The 18,964-nt window shown below is 34.7% G+C and overlaps 1 protein-coding gene across 1 annotated transcript; it reads left to right on the top strand.

Annotated features, from left to right (window-relative positions):
• The first annotated feature begins 669 nt into the window (after positions 1-669).
• On the top strand, positions 670-18,414 carry ftr85 (finTRIM family, member 85). The gene is made up of 6 exons (XM_056262803.1): positions 670-1,091; positions 14,415-14,510; positions 14,644-14,877; positions 14,961-15,120; positions 17,585-17,644; positions 17,752-18,414. Exons 1-6 carry the CDS (start codon positions 753-755, stop codon positions 18,282-18,284), a joined length of 1,422 nt encoding a protein of 473 aa, XP_056118778.1. The 5' UTR covers positions 670-752; the 3' UTR covers positions 18,285-18,414.
• Positions 18,415-18,964: the final 550 nt, after the last annotated feature.

Here is an 18,964-nt window from a genome sequence, read left to right as displayed (position 1 = left end):
CAGTCACAAAGAAGCTTGAAATATAAAGACGGTGATTTCATCGATAGCCCGGTATGTTAAAGTGAATTTAATATTTAAATTTTGGTTGTACGAGATGTGTATAATCCCCACAGTGCCTATCTGTTATCCATTTCTATTATGTATTCCTTATAATTCACAAATTACTATTTTTTTTCTGCATTCAAAATGGTTTGACTTTTTTTTTTTCAACACTTAAATCTGATTAAAAAAAGAAATGCCGATAGATAGATAGATAGATAGATAGATAGATAGATAGATAGATAGATAGATAGATAGATAGACTACACACCCTGTGCATACTTATCAAATATCCACACACCCTTATTTTGTCCTATAAATAGTGCAAACATAAACCAGAAAACATCTTGTAAGACATAGTCATTGTGCACTCATTCATCAGTGGACATGAACAGACATGCATTGGAACCACCATGATCCCTGGATCATCTTTCCAGAATCTTTGCTTGTGTAGCTACTGAAAGCTGTGAATCGGTGCTTTTTGAAGTAAAGATGACAATATTATTTTCAAAACAACAACAACAATGATCTAATAGGGACTTAATAAAGCCTGTGACTTCTCTGAAACATGGCCACACAGTGACACATTACACAATGAACTCCTCCCATTACAACCCCATACAGTCACTACGAGTGGGAGGCACTTGAAGCAAACGCCATACTCTCTCCACACACAAAGCTGCTGTGGACAGTCTGTGTCTTTTACTTTAACTATGGCAGAAGAAGAGGCTGGTATTTTTGTCAACCAGGAGCAGTTCAGCTGTCCCATCTGTATGGAACTCCTGCGAGACCCCGTAACCATTCCTTGTGGACATAACTACTGCATGGAGTGCATTAAGATCTTCTGGGAGCAGAAGAACCAGAGGAAGTTGTGCAGCTGTCCACAGTGCAGGCAAACTTTCTCCCCGAGACCTGCACTCAACAAAAACACTCTGTTTGCTGAAGTTGTTGAGAGACTGAGGCATACTGGAATCCGTTCCCACACCCTACCTGGAGTTAAGAATGATGAAGACATTGCAAAAGAAAAGCATGACCTCGTCATCTTCTGTGAGGTGTGTCTGACTTCTCATCTGACTTTACATTTGATGCTAAAACTTTGTAATAACTTATCCTGATAAGAGGTTCAACTTTTCTATTTACTTTCATGAATAAGTCAGAAGTAAACTGATCAAGATCAGTAGTGAATATACATTGACCCTCAAACATATTCTAATCCTCAAATTTATTAATATAATTGTGTTAGATAACATAAAATAAAACCAAGTATTTAGCATAAAGAAAGATAACTCTTAGTAAAACATTTTTGAAAAATAAGTTTTAAATGATTGAAATAATTTCTGGTGATGGCAAAGCTGAATTCTCAGCATTACTCCAGTCTTCAGTGTCACATAATCCTTCAGAAATCACAGACACACACACAGATATATATATATATTTAGTTATTTTTTTATAAATATTGATTAATTATTTATTTATAAATATTTTTATTTTTTGGGTCTAAACAGTCGGGGTCTGCAGGGATCCTCCATATGACATAATTTTCTATTTTATATTCTTTTCAGGATAGTAGTATTAACATAAACCATGTGTCAAAAAAGGTGTTTTATGACTTGATTTATGGCCCTATGTTGGTACAGAGTTGTGTGCCTGTCACTCATGACTGACATGTGTCAGTCATGACTGTCGTAGTGTTCTTGCATCAAGAAAACAGTGTTTCTGATTTACGGTGGTAGCTGACAGGCTCCTGTATGTCTAGGAAGTTTGGAGCCGTGTGACATCCTCCTTTGGTGAGATCCGGGAAACTTTTAAAAGACAAAAACCTTTTGTTTGATTTTATGACCATCTTTTGGTAGATTTAGGCACCCCTTGTCACTCATGATTGACAGAGACTCCATGTGTCAACAAAAATCTGGGCTCCTTCCAGTCAGCTGGGGGGAAACTGTTGCTGATTGTATTTTCCTTTGATTGTTGGGGGTGAAATTCACCCAAGCAGGTATCACGTAATGGTGGCACCCTGAGTGTTGAAAACCTTTGTTGTAGGGTAGCCTATATGTTAATTGAGTCAAAACATTTGAGTCAAGGCATTCAGGAATACCATTAGCCCTACGTGTGTGTGTGTGCGTGTGTGTGTGTGTGCCACAGTAGGATGTAGTACCTGAACTATAGGTTTATGTTACCTAAGACAAAGAATCAAAACATTTTTCTAAAATCACAGTTAAGGTGTTTACAAGTGGAACTGGTGGGGGAAGAGTGCAACCTAAATGGGTTTGTTAATGGTTTTACGACAGTTGCTTAGGCTGGATGTTTAAAGAATGACACTTCATCAAAAGCTTTCTAGTGATTCTCTGGGCTCGCACACAAAAAACATTTTTAGTGTATATCAATTTGGTCGTTACTTTTGTTATTTTAGTATTTTTTAAAGAAAATGTTTTAGTTTTTACCCCAACCCATAGTGTATGTGTGTGTGTGTGTGTGTGTGTGTGTGTGTGTTGCAAAACAACAACAGATTTACATATTTTACTTCAAACTAAGAGATTTTAAATGTTCAGACATTTATACATTTGTTTGCCACAAAAAGCAAGGAAAGTTGTCTATTTTCTTTAAATAAAACTTTTACTTTATTGTATTCTTTAAAACAGACTGATAACCAGCAACTGGTATTAGAACTGTAGCCGAGCAGTTTACTCACACGAGTAAAACACAATTTTCACTAGAAAATGTATGACTGAACCTTTTTCTTTTGACAAACCTACATTTCAAATTATACCTGTTACACAACCACACATTGATTCCTAAGATCCGGGGGCACAGTGCAAACAAGCAAAAGTCAAGAAATCAAATCTTAGTGTAATCTCTGTGAGGTCAGAAAACAAAACTTTGTTGAGTGATCCAGATAAATCTTTATGCTACAAAACATCATAGAAGTCACTAGCACTTTAAACATCCAGCACAAAATTAAAGAGATGAGCTCTATTACACATCCTCCAAAAATGTGTGTGTGTGTGTGTGTGTGTGTGTGTGTGTGTGTGTGTGTGTGTGTGTGTGTGTGTGTGTGTGTGTGTGTGTGTGTGTGTGTGTGTAAATAGTACTGCTAAACTCTTTGTGCGTATTTTTACACGCTAACATATTTTGACAGGGGGTATTTCACACCGCAGTGATACAAAGTTTTCACACTCTTGAATAACTTTCAAACATAATCTTTATATAGTTACTGTATGTGTGTCCAAAAACATCTGTAAGATTCAAAAGACCAAATCAGTAAGAAAAGAGGGCACAGCATACATTGAAAAGCAAGATTTATAATAAATACACAAAATCCATTTGTGAACAAATGTGAAAGTTGGTACATTTTGTTTTGTAAGTAGTGTTTTTATCACTCCACTAGTGTTATTCGTCTTATTCAGATATTTTGTAAAAATATTTTGTTTGTTGGACTCTTCTTTGAGAACTGTCAACATTCAGTGTTTATAGGAATAAATGTAAATTAAGAATTTAAGTGATAGTATTTCTGCTTCAGAGTGTTTGACTAAATTGATATTTCTTGCAATGCAACTTTACAGCTATCTATAATTTCAGTTTACACAAAGCATCAACACGAAAAATAAGTTATGCTTTTAGTTTAAGTTTTACACTTAATCTGTTACAACTGAATCGCATCTGACTATTGCACTGAGAGCTATACATTGATTCATTTCATCAACTTTAATAATGGTAAATAATGTTCCACACTCTGGCAAAATGAAAAGAAGTAATGAAGTGTGCATAAATCACCATGTAAATTCAAGACCCCAAATCACTAAGAAAATAAATTACGCCATACAGACATTGTTTATGATGCATACATAGAAAACTCAAATGTTGAGCAATTTGTACTTTTGTTTCATGTTTTGTAAATATGGTTTTGCAAAGGCTTTTTTAATCGCACCACTAGACATAGTCATCTTGTAGAGATGACACTGTTCACATTTCTTTCTTTTTTTGTTTTTGTTTTAGGTGAAGACAGAAACGATGTAAGTTTATGCTGTTCCGCACATGGGAAAACATGTGTGATGAACGCATGGCTTACATTTAAGAGGCTTTTTTTTTTTTTTTTTTTTTTTTATAAATGACTGAACTTTCTCCTTTTGACAAAACCAGTATTTCATATTATATTATACTTAATAGTATATTAAGTTGCTCAACGTCCCGCTTAGCATTAAAGATTAGTTTGTTTTTAATTGGTATCATCATCTTCTTTGACTCAAATAAAGTTACTATATGTGCTATAAATCTTCGTAATTTTTTTTTTTTTTGCTCTTCTGACAGATTTGTTAGAGGAACTATATGCCACAGTATTGTAATGCAAACACATTAAGAACAATAAAGTTACAGGTCCTTGTAAAGACTAAGAGTAAAATTCAAACAATCGTTATACAGGATTTATGTTTGCACAAAAGGAAATACAAGAGGTAAATTTACTTCAACCGTGTGTACGGGGTATAAGAGGGTTGAAAAGCTGTTTATAATAAACACACATAAGTGTGCAAATGACGGTTCTATTACGCCGATAGATTTAGTCATCTTGTTCAGACAGCAGATGATACTGTTTCACAGTATGTATGTATGTAGGACTGTATGTTTTTAGGTGAAGACTTTTCTTAAAGAGCTGTCAACATTCTGCGTTTTATAGGAATAAATGACAATTCATTTAAGTAATAGTCTTTCTGTTTGAGAATATTTGACTAAGCTGATACTTTGTTTAGGTCAACTTCCCCCATCTATCTATGATGTGGTCTATATATGCTGTTTTACACTTAAAACCATACGGCAGAGTCACATTTGACTATTGCCCTGAGAGATGCGTATTCATTAAAGCATGAGGTTGTTAAACAAAGTTCCACACTTTGGTAAATCCTGCAGATAAAATTGCACAAAAGCAAATTCTAGAGGTCAAATTGTAAAAAAAAAAAAAAAAAAAAAAAGTAAATACAACATGAGCCATTTAAAACAGATACAGAAGCCCTCTCTTCCGATCTATTGCTAAAGTTTAAGAATAAAATGCTGTTTAAGAACAGCATAAGAAAATTACACACATTTAAACCGATATTATTTTAGGTCTGTCTACGAAGAGGTCACAAGACATATAATAGGACCAACATGAAAAGTGAGACTTGATGTTTTTATGTTACATACATACAACTGTTACACTTAAAACAAAACCTATCGATTAGCTATATTATGAGTCAAGGTGTCACAGACACACAATTCGTCATGTTTGTCTTCACAATCGGGGATTCTTTAAGAAAAACAGTATGTGTCCATCATCAGTGTATACCAAATTTGTTTAACATATCTTCATTTTCCACAATTATAAATATTGATTAGCAACAGCTCAATGGTTACCAAATGCTAGTGAAGAGATTATCTACAGAATGTCACTGGCACATTAGTTAGCTCTTAGTGATAGTGGCCCTGGTATCGTCACATCGCAGTGAGTACACATATAAACCACAAAGTTTTTGACTATGAAGCCAGGCCAAAAACAGAAAACGGCAATTAGTTGTAGCAGTATGGAGATTGAGTTATGTTCTTTGATTTTGCAAAGAACATAACAGCAGTATTCTTTTTGTAATGTCGGGTGTGATTGTAATGCTTGTGTGGTGTTTTCTTTACTCTTTCCCCATCGATGTCTGTTTCCCATGTCATGTTAGTGAACTCTAGGTCTTCTCGCCTTCTATTTGGTCATAAGTGACAGTATTCACATGAATTTGCATGATTTAATAACTTCGAATGCTGGGTGTTATATCCATATCTGTGTTACACAACATATTTTCAACACAAGCTGTTTATGTTGAGCGTAAGCATCGGTAAGTGTCAACATGTATGGAAAAGACCATTGTGTTACAGCAAAACCACTATCGGTGGAATGATATTGTAATGTATAGAGTTTTTTGCATTAATAAATTTGTATACATTAATTAACATTACCTCATTGTTTTAATTAACATTACCTCATTGTTTCTTGACATACGTTTATAACCGTGATCCAATTTTCACATCTCAAAGAATCTTACAGACGGAAAATGTTTATCCAGAATTTAGACTACTGTTAAAAAAAAAGTCGACGTGTAGGGATATATACAATCGGTGCATTGTATTTAATGTCACTATAGAGACAATTTAATGCACGCTTCAGGGGCTGAACTTTTAACATTTTAATATTTGGTAAAAGTTAACTTAGAGTCTGCACAAAAAGAAAAAAAGAAATTCCATCCTTTCTAAATGCATGTTATGGATCTATTGAGAACACCAGTGCCTATGTTTTGACCTTGTAATGTTTATTCAAATTTGTTGGAAAATCAAAAATACATGTAGGCTTTACTCAACTTTTTATGTCAACCGGTTTTACGTAGATGCCGCATTTAATTAACATTGTTTATTTCAGGTTACTTAATTTTCTTACATAACATTAATTCAATTTCATTTAGTGGAATCAGGTTAACATTCTTAATTTTGTCCAAAACTATTAAGTTCAATTATCCTAAACTGTTATATCCAAGGCATATATCCAAAGTAGTTGTTTTTTATTATTATTAAAACCACTTTAATTATTGTTAGCACGTCCTCACCCCCGGTCTACACTTTACCACAATGGTAACCTCCAAAAACACTAACACACCAGAAACTCTTTTAAATATAATCATAAAAGAACATTAAACATTGACATGTACCAATTTTTTATCCTGATGAAAATGATGGGAAGGGGGAAATCCTCTTCCTAGTTTTCTATATTTGCTATATTGCTATGGGTATGTAATCTCAACCCAAATGGATTAAGTAAAATGGTTGAAAAGAATCGTGTTGGATTAACTCCATTTACTTAAGTATATTGAACAAGCATCAAATGTTATTTTTGGTATACTGAAACATGAAAATATTGAGTTAAGTCAAACGCAACTGTTTCAAGTCAGATTAACGCAATGTATTGTGTTTGAATGAGAAAGCTAATACAACCGTGTTAAATGAAATTATTATTTTTTTGACTGAATTCTCTCTGGCGACATCAAGGACTTGTTGTTTATGCAGGACATAGTTATTTATGGCTTCCTGAAGACAACCCCCTCCAGCAGGGGGTTATATTATCCGCCCTGATAATCTCACAGAGCTACACAGAGCTCTGGTGACCTGCTGACAGAGCTGCCCTAACAGGAGAGTACATGTTCCAGTGTGGACATCTCTACTAACATCTCAGCGATCAAAGGAACATTGTCTGATTGCTACATGGACTGCCAAATACCGCTTCAACATTCCCCTATACCTGAGCATGACACAAATTGCGCTTCTTCGACTAATAACACTTTGGAGGATCAGACGCATAAACCTAAACTTCAGAGTGTTAATGCACAAGACTTGGACGATTGTGCTGCAAGGACTCAATCACATGACATTCCAGGAACTATCCGAATCTTTCAACATCGAATAGGGGACAAAGTTTACACCATCCATGAAGTTTTGTTCTAAAAAAAAAATCTTAAAATTTCTAACTAAAGGCTTGATGGAGCGCGACTGCCCGCTGAGTTCTGAAGATGCTGCGCACAAGCCTACAGTGTACGAGTGCGCCACGAGCAAAGAGTGCCGTTTAAGAGCTACAATAGACTATGTTTGAAGATTATTTTAGAGGCCAGATGGTTGACTTGATGCATAAGATCATCGATGGTGCGTGTGATTCGAATAATGACTGTGCGGGAGATACCAGACGTGTAACAAATCTCAAAAATGAAATGATTGTAAGAGGCCTAACAAATTCGTGGCATGATGTTACGATTGTGTGTCTTAATGCCAACGAGCCAGTCTGTGTAATTCTCAGAAAAGTTCTGGGTGTGGTGTTTGATTGTAGTAACGAGTTTGGAGTTCTATGTATGTGTACGTTTGTAACAGATCTATGTGTGTCACTGTTTTCAAAAAATGAGAAATTATGTGACGTCGGTGAAATTATTGAAACTTTAGTCAGCTTCATCCTGGAGCAAAACATGATAGCATGCCGCGATTTTTCTTATTCTGGCTCGATCACCTGTAAATGGAGTTATTGTTTTACTTTATGTATATGTAATTAATGTTGAAATAAAAGGTTTATCCACTTAAGTCATCATTCTTACGTGACCGTGTCTAAGCTAAAAATGGTATTGTACATATTGATTCTTGTAGAGTAATAATTTAATGATCTTCATTCTTTGTTTTGCTGCATTTTAAAAAATACTACATGATTTAAAAGATTAAATATTTCAGAGATCCTTGGAGATCATTGTAACGGTGTACGGGGGTGGTCTTCAGGAAGCCATAAATAACTATGTCCTGCATAAACAACAAGTCCTTGATGTCGCCAGAGAGAATTCAGTCAAAAAAATAATAATTTCATTTAACACGGTTGTATTAGCTTTCTCATTCAAACACAATACATTGCGTTAATCTGACTTGAAACAGTTGCGTTTGACTTAACTCAATATTTTCATGTTTCAGTATACCAAAAATAACATTTGATGCTTGTTCAATATACTTAAGTAAATGGAGTTAATCCAACACGATTCTTTTCAACCATTTTACTTAATCCATTTGGGTTGAGATTACATACCCATAGCAATATAGCAAATATAGAAAACTAGGAAGAGGATTTCCCCCTTCCCATCATTTTCATCAGGATAAAAAATTGGTACATGTCAATGTTTAATGTTCTTTTATGATTATATTTAAAAGAGTTTCTGGTGTGTTAGTGTTTTTGGAGGTTACCATTGTGGTAAAGTGTAGACCGGGGGTGAGGACGTGCTAACAATAATTAAAGTGGTTTTAATAATAATAAAAAACAACTACTTTGGATATATGCCTTGGATATAACAGTTTAGGATAATTGAACTTAATAGTTTTGGACAAAATTAAGAATGTTAACCTGATTCCACTAAATGAAATTGAATTAATGTTATGTAAGAAAATTAAGTAACCTGAAATAAACAATGTTAATTAAATGCGGCATCTACGTAAAACCGGTTGACATAAAAAGTTGAGTAAAGCCTACATGTATTTTTGATTTTCCAACAAATTTGAATAAACATTACAAGGTCAAAACATAGGCACTGGTGTTCTCAATAGATCCATAACATGCATTTAGAAAGGATGGAATTTCTTTTTTTCTTTTTGTGCAGACTCTAAGTTAACTTTTACCAAATATTAAAATGTTAAAAGTTCAGCCCCTGAAGCGTGCATTAAATTGTCTCTATAGTGACATTAAATACAATGCACCGATTGTATATATCCCTACACGTCGACTTTTTTTTTAACAGTAGTCTAAATTCTGGATAAACATTTTCCGTCTGTAAGATTCTTTGAGATGTGAAAATTGGATCACGGTTATAAACGTATGTCAAGAAACAATGAGGTAATGTTAATTAAAACAATGAGGTAATGTTAATTAATGTATACAAATTTATTAATGCAAAAAACTCTATACATTACAATATCATTCCACCGATAGTGGTTTTGCTGTAACACAATGGTCTTTTCCATACATGTTGACACTTACCGATGCTTACGCTCAACATAAACAGCTTGTGTTGAAAATATGTTGTGTAACACAGATATGGATATAACACCCAGCATTCGAAGTTATTAAATCATGCAAATTCATGTGAATACTGTCACTTATGACCAAATAGAAGGCGAGAAGACCTAGAGTTCACTAACATGACATGGGAAACAGACATCGATGGGGAAAGAGTAAAGAAAACACCACACAAGCATTACAATCACACCCGACATTACAAAAAGAATACTGCTGTTATGTTCTTTGCAAAATCAAAGAACATAACTCAATCTCCATACTGCTACAACTAATTGCCGTTTTCTGTTTTTGGCCTGGCTTCATAGTCAAAAACTTTGTGGTTTATATGTGTACTCACTGCGATGTGACGATACCAGGGCCACTATCACTAATAGCTAACTAATGTGCCAGTGACATTCTGTAGATAATCTCTTCACTAGCATTTGGTAACCATTGAGCTGTTGCTAATCAATATTTATAATTGTGGAAAATGAAGATATGTTAAACAAATTTGGTATACACTGATGATGGACACATACTGTTTTTCTTAAAGAATCCCCGATTGTGAAGACAAACATGACGAATTGTGTGTCTGTGACACCTTGACTCATAATATAGCTAATCGATAGGTTTTGTTTTAAGTGTAACAGTTGTATGTATGTAACATAAAAACATCAAGTCTCACTTTTCATGTTGGTCCTATTATATGTCTTGTGACCTCTTCGTAGACAGACCTAAAATAATATCGGTTTAAATGTGTGTAATTTTCTTATGCTGTTCTTAAACAGCATTTTATTCTTAAACTTTAGCAATAGATCGGAAGAGAGGGCTTCTGTATCTGTTTTAAATGGCTCATGTTGTATTTACTTTTTTTTTTTTTTTTTTTTTTTCAATTTGACCTCTAGAATTTGCTTTTGTGCAATTTTATCTGCAGGATTTACCAAAGTGTGGAACTTTGTTTAACAACCTCATGCTTTAATGAATACGCATCTCTCAGGGCAATAGTCAAATGTGACTCTGCCGTATGGTTTTAAGTGTAAAACAGCATATATAGACCACATCATAGATAGATGGGGGAAGTTGACCTAAACAAAGTATCAGCTTAGTCAAATATTCTCAAACAGAAAGACTATTACTTAAATGAATTGTCATTTATTCCTATAAAACGCAGAATGTTGACAGCTCTTTAAGAAAAGTCTTCACCTAAAAACATACAGTCCTACATACATACATACTGTGAAACAGTATCATCTGCTGTCTGAACAAGATGACTAAATCTATCGGCGTAATAGAACCGTCATTTGCACACTTATGTGTGTTTATTATAAACAGCTTTTCAACCCTCTTATACCCCGTACACACGGTTGAAGTAAATTTACCTCTTGTATTTCCTTTTGTGCAAACATAAATCCTGTATAACGATTGTTTGAATTTTACTCATAGTCTTTACAAGGACCTGTAACTTTATTGTTCTTAATGTGTTTGCATTACAATACTGTGGCATATAGTTCCTCTAACAAATCTGTCAGAAGAGCAAAAAAAAAAAAAATTACGAAGATTTATAGCACATATAGTAACTTTATTTGAGTCAAAGAAGATGATGATACCAATTAAAAACAAACTAATCTTTAATGCTAAGCGGGACGTTGAGCAACTTAATATACTATTAAGTATAATATAATATGAAATACTGGTTTTGTCAAAAGGAGAAAGTTCAGTCATTTATAAAAAAAAAAAAAAAAAAAAAAAGCCTCTTAAATGTAAGCCATGCGTTCATCACACATGTTTTCCCATGTGCGGAACAGCATAAACTTACATCGTTTCTGTCTTCACCTAAAACAAAAACAAAAAAAGAAAGAAATGTGACCAGTGTCATCTCAACAAGATGACTATGTCTAGTGGTGCGATTAAAAAAGCCTTTGCAAAACCATATTTACAAAACATGAAACAAAAGTACAAATTGCTCAACATTTGAGTTTTCTATGTATGCATCATAAACAATGTCTGTATGGCGTAATTTATTTTCTTAGTGATTTGGGGTCTTGAATTTACATGGTGATTTATGCACACTTCATTACTTCTTTTCATTTTGCCAGAGTGTGGAACATTATTTACCATTATTAAAGTTGATGAAATGAATCAATGTATAGCTCTCAGTGCAATAGTCAGATGCGATTCAGTTGTAACAGATTAAGTGTAAAACTTAAACTAAAAGCATAACTTATTTTTCGTGTTGATGCTTTGTGTAAACTGAAATTATAGATAGCTGTAAAGTTGCATTGCAAGAAATATCAATTTAGTCAAACACTCTGAAGCAGAAATACTATCACTTAAATTCTTAATTTACATTTATTCCTATAAACACTGAATGTTGACAGTTCTCAAAGAAGAGTCCAACAAACAAAATATTTTTACAAAATATCTGAATAAGACGAATAACACTAGTGGAGTGATAAAAACACTACTTACAAAACAAAATGTACCAACTTTCACATTTGTTCACAAATGGATTTTGTGTATTTATTATAAATCTTGCTTTTCAATGTATGCTGTGCCCTCTTTTCTTACTGATTTGGTCTTTTGAATCTTACAGATGTTTTTGGACACACATACAGTAACTATATAAAGATTATGTTTGAAAGTTATTCAAGAGTGTGAAAACTTTGTATCACTGCGGTGTGAAATACCCCCTGTCAAAATATGTTAGCGTGTAAAAATACGCACAAAGAGTTTAGCAGTACTATTTACACACACACACACACACACACACACACACACACACACACACACACACACACACACACACACACACACACACACACACACATTTTTGGAGGATGTGTAATAGAGCTCATCTCTTTAATTTTGTGCTGGATGTTTAAAGTGCTAGTGACTTCTATGATGTTTTGTAGCATAAAGATTTATCTGGATCACTCAACAAAGTTTTGTTTTCTGACCTCACAGAGATTACACTAAGATTTGATTTCTTGACTTTTGCTTGTTTGCACTGTGCCCCCGGATCTTAGGAATCAATGTGTGGTTGTGTAACAGGTATAATTTGAAATGTAGGTTTGTCAAAAGAAAAAGGTTCAGTCATACATTTTCTAGTGAAAATTGTGTTTTACTCGTGTGAGTAAACTGCTCGGCTACAGTTCTAATACTAGTTGCTGGTTATCAGTCTGTTTTAAAGAATACAATAAAGTAAAAGTTTTATTTAAAGAAAATAGACAACTTTCCTTGCTTTTTGTGGCAAACAAATGTATAAATGTCTGAACATTTAAAATCTCTTAGTTTGAAGTAAAATATGTAAATCTGTTGTTGTTTTGCAACACACACACACACACACACACACACACATACACTATGGGTTGGGGTAAAAACTAAAACATTTTCTTTAAAAAATACTAAAATAACAAAAGTAACGACCAAATTGATATACACTAAAAATGTTTTTTGTGTGCGAGCCCAGAGAATCACCAGAAAGCTTTTGATGAAGTGTCATTCTTTAAACATCCAGCCTAAGCAACTGTCGTAAAACCATTAACAAACCCATTTAGGTTGCACTCTTCCCCCACCAGTTCCACTTGTAAACACCTTAACTGTGATTTTAGAAAAATGTTTTGATTCTTTGTCTTAGGTAACATAAACCTATAGTTCAGGTACTACATCCTACTGTGGCACACACACACACACACGCACACACACACACGTAGGGCTAATGGTATTCCTGAATGCCTTGACTCAAATGTTTTGACTCAATTAACATATAGGCTACCCTACAACAAAGGTTTTCAACACTCAGGGTGCCACCATTACGTGATACCTGCTTGGGTGAATTTCACCCCCAACAATCAAAGGAAAATACAATCAGCAACAGTTTCCCCCCAGCTGACTGGAAGGAGCCCAGATTTTTGTTGACACATGGAGTCTCTGTCAATCATGAGTGACAAGGGGTGCCTAAATCTACCAAAAGATGGTCATAAAATCAAACAAAAGGTTTTTGTCTTTTAAAAGTTTCCCGGATCTCACCAAAGGAGGATGTCACACGGCTCCAAACTTCCTAGACATACAGGAGCCTGTCAGCTACCACCGTAAATCAGAAACACTGTTTTCTTGATACAAGAACACTACGACAGTCATGACTGACACATGTCAGTCATGAGTGACAGGCACACAACTCTGTACCAACATAGGGCCATAAATCAAGTCATAAAACACCTTTTTTGACACATGGTTTATGTTAATACTACTCAGGATGTTGGTCGTACTTTGAAAGTTTCTCAAATATTTATATTATTTTAACAAAACTGCTTCACTGCTTTTTCCCCCCTAATAAATAATAATAAAAAAATTCAAGAGTTCCATCCTTTTATTTAGACTTTTTCCTTCATTATGATAAAAGGACATCTTTTGATTTTTGATATTATGCCTCAATATATATCAAAATGAATTTTAATCAGAATTTAAAAACATGTTCATCACAGAAGAGGTGTGTTCCAAAAATAAGTTATTGTAGACTCTTATGAAAAGGTTTTATATATATATAGAACCCTAAAGGGTTCTGTCAGATATACCCTTTTAGGGGATCCCATCATGAGATAATTTTATGGATTTATTATACTTAATTGTTTAATTTTATTTAAATTTATTTAAAACATACTTTATCACTATTGAAATAACCTCTTAATAAACTTTTTTTTGCATAAACCATTTTAAAATTTAAAATAGAACTTCTTTTTTTTTTTTTTTTTTAAGAGTGTATGAATGTTTCTTTATGTGTGTAATGTGTATCATCTCTGGTCTGCAGCAAGAGCTTAAGCATTCACAGAGGAGATTCCAGCAGGTCATAAAGGAGCGCGAGACGGAGCTACAGGATCTGAGTCAAGCCGTACTGTCCCTCAGGGTGAGTTCATTACCGCCAGGGGGACGTGGAAAGTCCTGATGGAGAAGCGGGATGGTGTGGGTTATCAACTTAAAAGTAAGCAGAAAGGTTTTGCACTCTCATCACTTCTCTGGTTCTGTATGTTGTCAAAAAGAGCTCTGCCCAGGCAGCGGTGGAGGATACGGAGAAGATCTTGACTGAGCTGATTCAGTCCATTGAAGCTCTTTGTATTGAGGCGACGGAGATGATCAAAGCAAAGGAGCAGACGGAATTAGACGAGGCACATGGATTTATGGAGAAACTAGAGCAGGAGATCTCAGAGTTCAAGAGGAGAGATGCTGAATACGACACTATTGCACGCCTTGATGATAAAACCCAGTTCCTCAAGGTAACATCAGTGCTTTTGGGTACCACTTGGGTACTTGTCATCTGTGAAATCGATCTAAGAGTTTATTGAATTCTATTCCTCAGAGTTATGAAACACTGTGTAGTCTGCCAGAGTTGGTGACCACTCCTGCAGTTCTAGCCAATCCAGACTTCTGTTTCGATATGGTGTCAAGAAAACTCACAGTTCTGACTGAGGACATTAAAGATCTATGCCTGAAAAAATTTGAGAAATTATCAAAAAAAGGTGAGTCGTCAAATGATTATGTTTGGAATAGCATGCGAACTATGCGATTCTTACTGTTCCTGCAGTATATCTGCATAGAATACTTGGATGGTGCAGTAAGCGATTTCTGAGAAACGCTGTTGAAAGTGAATCAAACTGAGCAGCACAACACAATAGCCAATCAGCAGTAGGGGGCGTGTCCACTCATAACGGGGGAGGAGAGAGAGAGTGAGAAAGAAGGAGATTTGAAGAAAGACTGTAGAAAAAGAGACGACTGAGAGACATTACAAAAGAGAAAATGTCAGAGGAATATCACTGGAAAAAGAAGGGTTATGATCATATGAAAATAACTAGCTTCCGGCAGACGGCCTACGCAAGTCGACTTACGCCAGAAGAGTAACACTTGACAATGTAAGTGTATGACGTAGGTTATAGTAAGCTTTGATGCCTCTCACGGTTCAAACAAACAGGGCTGGGCTGTCCGTTCGTCATTTTGAGGTTTATTTTTGCCAAAGCATCATTTTGCTCATCATTTTAGCTATGATAAAAAGACATCCACTCTTGCATTACGTGTTTGTGCATTTTGGGGGCGGAGCAATAAAGTGAGTGTGTTGGTTTGGGTTGATTTCAAATATCAACAGTGTTCCTCGGAAATCACTGAAAACCATAATCTGATTTTATTCATTATTTGATAATACTGTCAAAAGTCTAATTTACTTTTACATTTTTATTTATTTAACAAAATTAAATTGATAAAGATTGCATTAAAAAATATTAAGAAAAAGAATCCTTATTTCCAAGCATGTGATGAGGTCAAGTGACAATGTTGCATTCTATTGTTCAAAACAATTAACGTGTAATAATTCCTTTAGTTTTTATTTATTCATCTGTCAATGTTATTCAATTTACAAATGAAATATTTAACATAAGCATAACTCCTTATACTTGTCAGAGGATAACTGGATGCCACATGTGATGAGGTCATTTGACAACAATGTTGCATACTATTGTTTAAAACAATTAACATGAAATAATTATGTGTTTATTTATTTATTTACAAATTAAATGGAAAAATTATTGAATTTAAAATGAAAAAGAATAAGTGAGTTGACAACCGAATCCTAAATGAGATGAGGTCATGTGACGACAATATTGTATTGTTCGAAATGTTTATAAAGTGTGTTTCTCTTACTTTTACTATAGAATTATTGTCAGTATCTAGTTCATACCAGATTCAGTAAATACATGCAAGTATTCCAAACACTATAAATAATAAAAGAAGCTGAAATTAGTTGAAGTACAATAAGTATGAATGTTAAAACCCTCTGATGGTCTTCGGGGTCTTTTTAACCCGCAAATGACTTTTGCTGAATTAAAAAAAATATATGTCCAAATGGCTTGAAACAGCTCTCAACCCTTTCTAGATCTACAATTTTTTTTTTTAATTGTAATGATTTTTTTGTTTTTATATTAGCGTGAAAAAAATAGTCACACTCATGGTCTTCGGAGACCCCGCAAACAAAATAGACTAAATTCATCATCAAAATCAGAAACAACGCAGAACACACATAGACAGAAATGAAGTGGCACACTTCTAACAGTGCTAAAAACATACACAATGCAAAATTATCATGCACACACACACACACACACACACACAGAGAGAGAGAGTAATACATTTGTGAGACTATAAAAACTGCTCTCTAATAATTTGTCACATAAAATAGTCCAAAATGCGGAACCACCACAACAAACACATCGACAATGTGAACACTCACACACATACACACACACACAGAGAGAGAGAGAGGGAGAGAGACAAAAGTTACTGCTTTATTTGCTCATTTGTTATGCTGTTCAGTTCATTGCATTTTGATGTTCATGTCATGTATTTGTACTCAATATATAACTGTTCATATCTGTTCTGTTACAGTTCGTAACTGAAGTATAGATTACCTTTGTACAATTATAAGAAAAAAAGACATTTATCAATTTACAATTATAAGAAAAACTCAACTTGTATCTTTTTCAGGTTTGATTCTAATCATAATGTAACATTATTGGAAAAAAAATATTCAGTTCAAAAAATGCTAAACTTTGACAAATTTTATTGTTATAATTGTGATGTCATAATATTTAAATATGAAGCCAACTGGAAAAACTTGTGAAAAGATATCTTTCAGTTAGTCAAATAGCAAATAGTGGAGCTCTATAGCCATCTAGGGGCTAAAATGATAATTTTTTACTTTTAAAACTACATTTTCCAAAATAAGGGCAGAAATTTTACACTAAACCATGTACAGTTATCCATGTTATCTCCATAAATGAAATTTAGAAATGTCGGTCTTTTATAAAGTGAATTTTACATAAAAAAGCTGTTTTTGTATAAAAACCTATTTTAAAACCTCATTAATGAGGAATGAACCCATAAAGAAGACCATCAGAGGGTCAAAATTCTTGCACTGATTATATTTTGTCTTATTAGTGTCAAACCTCAAATTTATTCCTACCCCTGAACCCAAAGTCAGGGAGGAGTTCTTGGAATGTAAGTAACACAGTCACACCCACACACACACATGCAACAAGAAATCAGTACAATTGACAACAGAGAAACTGTCAAGTTAATTCATATCTTGCGTCTCTGGATTTCAGATTCGGGTCCCCTGACTCTAGACATGAACACCGCTCACAGAAACCTCAGCGTTTGCTCAGAGAGTGGAGAGGTGACGTTCATCAAAACTTCTCTGTCCGTTCCTGACCACCCCGAGAGGTTTGATAACTATAGCCAGGTTCTGTGCAGAGAGAGCGTGACCGGCCGTTGTTACTTCGAGGCCGAGTGGAGCGGGAAGGGTCCTGTGCACATCGCAGTGTCCTATGAGGACATCAGCAGGAAAGGAAAGAGTACCCAGTGTGCATTTGGACACAACGCCCAGTCGTGGAGTCTGGTGTGCTCTGAGGATACCTACACATTCTGGCACTGTGGAAAGGAAACTAAGATTCCCAAAATGCAGTGGGCTCACAGGGCTGGCGTTTATGTCGATTTCTCGGCAGGGATTTTGGCATTTTACAGCATCACAGACTCAATGAATCTCATCCACAAAATTCGGACTGCATTTGCTCAACCGCTCTATCCTGGCTTCAGGATTAACACTGGGTCCAGTGTGAGACTTTGCTATCCACTTTAATGGCACGAAATGGGTTAATTTAGTGCCCGAGCAGTTATTATAAACTTAAGTTTGCTTGTATTGTGATATCCATCTCCATATACCAGTGCTATATACAGGGATGGATCGAGAATCTAATATATATGACTAACACTCTGTTGTGAACTTTTTTCTTCTAAAGTGTAGGAAACTCAGAAGCGAAGACCAGGAGACTCGGTTGTATCTTTTTAAGCAGGATTCTTTATTGCTGTTGTATTGCTGTAGTCTGTTTCGTCCAAAAATCTTAGCCAAGTCTAACTAAAGGAACTTTACATTGTACTTGACATACCTTTTTAAGGGGGAGGGGTTACATAGAGGTGGGGACTCTTGAACAAAACATGTAAATGAAAGTACATGATTCAGCTGGTTACCTGATTTCATCAGCATGACAATGTAACTCAGAGCCTATTAGATCAACTAAAGGCCCAGCTGACCTTTGAGATTTGACAAGAGGTTAATATCCGACATATTGACTGCTTCAAAATGGGAAACAGTGTGCAGAACTTTCTCAGTTAAAATACTATTGTATTGGAACCTAAATTAAACATTTAAAGGGGTCATATAATGCCATTTTTGTACAAGCTAATATGATTCTTTAGGATCTAAATTAAAAGTTTGTAATATACTTTAATTAAAAATTCTCATTAGTATTGTAAGAAAAC

This window comes from Rhinichthys klamathensis, unplaced genomic scaffold (assembly GCF_029890125.1).
Source record: "Rhinichthys klamathensis goyatoka isolate OS25496 unplaced genomic scaffold, OSU_Roscu_1.1 h1tg000196l_1, whole genome shotgun sequence".
Taxonomy (NCBI): domain Eukaryota; kingdom Metazoa; phylum Chordata; class Actinopteri; order Cypriniformes; family Leuciscidae; genus Rhinichthys; species Rhinichthys klamathensis.
This window is presented reverse-complemented; position numbering and strand designations above follow the sequence as displayed.

Excerpts from the sequence above, each read along its gene's own strand:
- ftr85 (XM_056262803.1), top strand. The coding sequence starts at position 753 with ATGGCAGAAGAAGAGGCTGGTATTTTTGTCAACCAGGAGCAGTTCAGC. Across the intron at positions 14,511-14,643 it reads AAGCCGTACTGTCCCTCAGG|AGCTCTGCCCAGGCAGCGGT; the intron begins GTGAGTTCATTA and ends GTTGTCAAAAAG. Across the intron at positions 15,121-17,584 it reads TGAGAAATTATCAAAAAAAG|TGTCAAACCTCAAATTTATT; the intron begins GTGAGTCGTCAA and ends TTGTCTTATTAG.